General features: G+C 43.4%; 1 protein-coding gene across 4 annotated transcripts in view; it reads left to right on the top strand.

Annotated features, from left to right (window-relative positions):
* Window positions 1–5,000, top strand: part of LOC125041813 (zinc finger protein 318-like) — a 24,556-nt gene that overhangs the window by 15,184 nt on the left and 4,372 nt on the right. For all 4 annotated transcript variants that reach the window (XM_047637127.1, XM_047637124.1, XM_047637126.1 and 1 more), the window contains 3 exons: window positions 2,788–2,994; window positions 3,166–3,512; window positions 4,314–5,000. The exon at window positions 4,314–5,000 is cut by the window's right edge and continues 415 nt beyond it. In XM_047637127.1, the coding sequence (XP_047493083.1) occupies window positions 2,788–2,994; window positions 3,166–3,512; window positions 4,314–5,000 (1,241 nt within the window). The remainder of the gene's footprint in view (window positions 1–2,787; window positions 2,995–3,165; window positions 3,513–4,313) is intronic.

The following is a 5,000-nucleotide window of genomic DNA, read 5'->3' as shown; positions in this document are numbered from 1 at the left end:
TGGACTTACCAGGAGTGAAACCAGATTGCTCCAGTCTTTGGTGCCTCAACAGGTGGTCCCTTATACGTCTCAGTAAGATGTGCACGAGTACCTTGCCTGGTACACTGAGTAGTGTAATGCCTCGGTGATTGCTGCAGTCCCACCCATCCCCTTTCCCCTTCCAGAGAGGGATGACCACACCCCTCAGCAGGTCAGGGGGAAAGGTACCAGTCTGCCAGATGGCAGACAGGACTGCATGCAAGCCCCTTGCCATAGGTTCTCCACCAGCCTTTAACAATTCGGCTGGGATGCCACAAACACCTGCTGCTTTACCACTCTTCAGCTTGGAGATCGCCCCCCTGATTTCGGTCAGGGAGGGTGGATCCTCGCTGATGGGTGGATCTGGCAGAGGAGTCTCAACATTACCCGCATCCATGTTAACTGTTGGTGGATCAACCTTATACAACTGCTCAAAATACTCAGCCCAACGCACACGCACTTCATCAGGATCTGAGATTATCTGGCCACTCGCTGAGCGGACTGCAGTCGTCTGTGAGGGGGGCTAGGAGTTCAGCTTTCTCAGAGCTTGGTAGGCAGGACGAAGGTCATTTACAAGGAAATGGCTTTCGACCTCCTCTGCAAGACTACTGATAAACTGTTCCTTATCCCTTCTCAACAGTGACCCAGTCCTGCGCACCAGAGAGCGGTGCAAGTTGCGATCCCCTGACAGTCGAGCCGCACGACAAGCATCTGTGGCTTCCAGTGTCTCCTGCGAGATGGAATTCTGTCTTGTTCTTGGGCGTTCACCAATGGATTCCTGAGCTGCATCAAGCGTTTCACGCTTGAAGGTATCCCACATAAGAACAGGGTCTGTCTGGCCCTCGAGTGCTATGAGACGACCAGAGATAGCCTCGGCAAACCCCCGGGTACACTCGTCCTCACTTAATCTGTCCAAATGAAATACCCTAGGGTGTTCATTTGGGCGACGGGGGGTTCTAAAGTGGACCCGGAGAGTAGCCACAACTAATCTATGATCAGTTCCACAGAACTCAGCGCTTCAATACACCCTGCGGTTCTGGAGGATCCTCCATCGAGTGCTAACGAGGATGTGGTCGATCTCCTTGTCCACTCTACCTGTACCGCTGTACCAAGTCCAACGATGCGGGTCAGAACGCTGATACCAGGAGCCAGAAATCCTCAATTTCTGGGACCTAGCAAAGTCACAGAAAAGGAGGCTATTCTCTCTGCCAGCATCAGCTCCTGAGCCATGAGGACCGACAGACATCTCGTAGCCAGCTCGATCACAGCCGGATACCGCATTGAAGTCGCCCAGAACAATACGAATATCTCGCCGAGGACATCTGTCTGCCACAGATGCAAGTTTGGCGTAAAACATCTCTTTCACCTCAAGTTTATATACATCTGTAGGAGCATATACAGCAACAAGAGACATGAAGCCAAATGAAAGCTTCAGTCTCAATACCATGATACGCTCATCGACTGGAGTGACCTCAACTACCAAGGGTTGAAGTCTGCTGGAGATGGCTATGGCTACTCCCTGGAGATGGTGGCCATCGCTGCGGCCCGACCAGTAGTAGGTGTAGCCACCCACACTAATCGTGCCGCTGCCAGGTCTTTTCACCTCCGAGAGAGCAGCCACTTCAGCTCTCAGCTGTTTCAATTCCCTCGATAGTAGTGGTAACCGATCGTCCTGTCGCAGCGAACGGATGTTCCAAGCCCCCACCCTGACAGTCCGCCTGAGGTCTAACCTCGGGCAGTCACTCCGGGTGGGCGCCACCTCTGCCACCCCTACTGACGCCGCCCCATATAGAGGAGGTTGGCTGGCTGCAGGCCCCATAATCCACCTGCAGGACTCCCTGGGGCTTTCCCCCACAAGCATCACGCCAGGCTGGCGGCCGCTGGGACCCAGCTGGGATTGGGGTTAACCCCCCCTCCCCACCCGAGTCCCAGCGGTCGCCAACCCAGAGGGACCCACAGCCCGCCGTACTTGCTGGGTAGGAGGGACTTTAGCCCTCCCCCCAGCATCAACAACTATATTGCTCGTTGCCAGTGGTTATCTCGGGGGGGCCGACTGGCAAGGCTGGCTGCAGGCCCCATAGCCGCCCATTAACCCCAGGGGGCGCGGGGGGGCAGGAGTTAGTACGAAGCCAGGGCGTATCCACATGCCGGTGGGCCATAGCTCCGTACCTTTAGGGCCACCTGCTGCTCCAAGAGCCTCCACAGTTCAGCCTAGGACCGCAAGGTACCTAGTTTCCATGGGTGGCCACAAGGAGGCACTGTAGAAGTCTTGATGATGGAGAGGCTATGAGCTGGCAGGGGAGTCTTATGCATAGCTGCTCCCTTTTTCGCACCAGGCTAGCCAGCGGTGGCAGCTGAAAGCGGGAAGACATGCAAGCACTTAACGCTAACTAGGCTACTACACCATCGCTTCACATCATCCCGAGCATGAAGCACCCACCCAAATATAATATATACATATATATCTTTGTATATAAGTATATATATACATATATATGTATATATATATATATATATAAATATATATATACATATATGTCTGCATAATGTTATTTTACTTTTTTTTTTTTTTTTTTTTTTTTTTTTTTTAATCAACTATTGTGGATGTTTTTGCTTGTGCATGAAGTATAAAACTTTTAATTTCCTTGTTTCTATTTTGATTCCTTATTCTGTGTATTCGTACGTCATAACTAGCATCAGTCATTTTCCACTAATTTTGTATGTAAGAACTGAAGGAAAGTGCTTTATGAAAATTGTATTCTATTCCAGGTTGTAAGCGTTGGAAATATCTGCAGTAATCCACACAAGCTGTACCAGCCATGCAAGTTGTGGATTCAGAACCAATGCCCCAGGCTCCCAATATCATGTGTTTATATCCATAGTTACTTTTGCCCAGATAAAGAGTCCTGTAAGAGAGAATTTTGCACACTTTTGCACCATAACTTGGAAAACACGCAGTCAGATAGCAGTAAAAAGGTTGGTATGTTAAGGTTCTGACACTAATTATGTTAAAGGTGTATTTCTGATGATGCTTATATATATGTAGGTAGGTAGATAAATAGGTCATATCTCTGCATTTTTTGTTTGAAACTATATATTTGCAAGAATAATTTTTGAGTGTGTAAATTCTTTCTTAACAACCAACAGAATGGTGGTCACGAAGCATCTCCGCAGAGCTGTAATGCTAAAGAAGCCAAGAAAAAGGGTTTTACTAAGTCCAGGCCTCCTGAATTGATTATTATTGATGACAATGACAAAATACGTATAAGCAGTCCTTCACCTACATTTGATGATGAATTATGTCAGGAACTTGAAGAAATAGGAGAGGAACTAGACAGATTCACAGAAGAAACTGTTGGCAATTCAGACTTCACCAGAAGCAAGGAATTTCAAATTTTATGTAACAGAGATGGGGTGGAATCCAATAAGAATGCAGATCTCAAAAGAAAACCAGCTGAAAGAAGAAAATCACCCTCTAAATTTGATTTTTTTAGGTAAGAATTGCTCAGTGTCCATTTATAACTTTACAGAATAGCTAAAGATTATGTATAGTTAGACACAAACATTTATATTTAGGGATATATGCATATGTAGTTCTGTATATAATTTTTTCTTTTGAAATATATTTATTTATTTGTTTTCATTCCATAGATCTTCTCTTTGAGGTGTAAATATCTCTGACCACATGAAGTGAAAACCTCAGGTAATCTATAGAATAAAATAATACGTACAAAATATCTTTTACAGATAAACAGTAAAAAGAGGGATGAAAAATCAGTAGTGTGAAAGGAAACTAGATACACTCAAAGGCAAAGAGTGGAAGAGGTCATTTATGTTTACATAGGAATTTATGAATATATATGTGTGTTGATGACATTACATAGACAGTAAATATATATGCCTAATAATGGTAGATGTCCTGTGTTCTGGAGTGCTAACTGTGAATGATTTTAATAGGTTTGGGGTATCGGTATATTTTTATTTATATCTGTGATTTTTCTTTCACCGAGGATTTGTAAAGTTCTGTAGAGAAATATGGACATTGGAATTATTGTAATTTACATATGTGGAAGTCATTGTGTTACAATTTAACTTCTTAATTATACCTTTAATCAAAATACTGAAGCAACAGACAGAATAACTGCATTTTATTTGAGAAAACAGATGTGTATGAGATGGCAGAACATCATGAAAATAGTTGTGTGATTATTTTACATGAGAGATATTTTAATATGAAGGATGAAAAATTTTTTCTTTGGGAGACTTATGACTTTTTTTTTTTTTTCCATTTTCAGTTGTCTGGCCAGCAAAGAAGAAAATGCTTTCAATCCTCAAAAGTGGTTGGATGATTTCTGTTTTAAGCCTTCTGAGAAACCAGTAGACAGAGAGAGTTACAACATAGAGACCGTGAGCAGAATTAGATCTGAGGTTGGTCAGAGTGAAAAAGAAATTGAAGATGATTCTGCAAAGGCCAAATTGTTGCTTAAGCAGAAGTCACAGTTAATGAAAAATGCTAAATTTTTAATTGATCAAAAAAAGCTATTAACCACTGAAAGAGATAATGTTATAAAACGGGTCAAGGGAGGTTCAGTAAATCAGTCAAAAATCTCAAGAGTCTTGGATGAAAATGCTCGTCTAACAAAGGAGTTATCTGCTCATTTGCAAAGTATCACCACAAATATTCAGAAAATAAATGAAAAAATTGGCCATATAGCAAAAAAAAATGAAAGAAAAGTAGAATCTGTCCCAGTTAATTTATCAAGGGAAAAGGAAGTGTTATTATCTAATCACGGGTCAGAAGCGAAACAGAACCTAAAAACCAAGGAGATATTTGACAAGATAACAAATAGTTTACAAGGCCAAGAATTTTCCCCCAATAGAAAACAAGCTTCAGGTAAAACAGAAGAAGCAAAGGTTAAATCACCAGATTCAGAACATAGGATCTGGGAAAACACACCCCAGCACACTGACCAGAACCACAA

This window comes from Penaeus chinensis, chromosome 31 (assembly GCF_019202785.1).
Source record: "Penaeus chinensis breed Huanghai No. 1 chromosome 31, ASM1920278v2, whole genome shotgun sequence".
In the NCBI taxonomy this organism is placed as follows: domain Eukaryota; kingdom Metazoa; phylum Arthropoda; class Malacostraca; order Decapoda; family Penaeidae; genus Penaeus; species Penaeus chinensis.
Note: the sequence above shows the minus strand (reverse complement) of the source record. Positions and strands in the feature narration are given on the sequence as shown.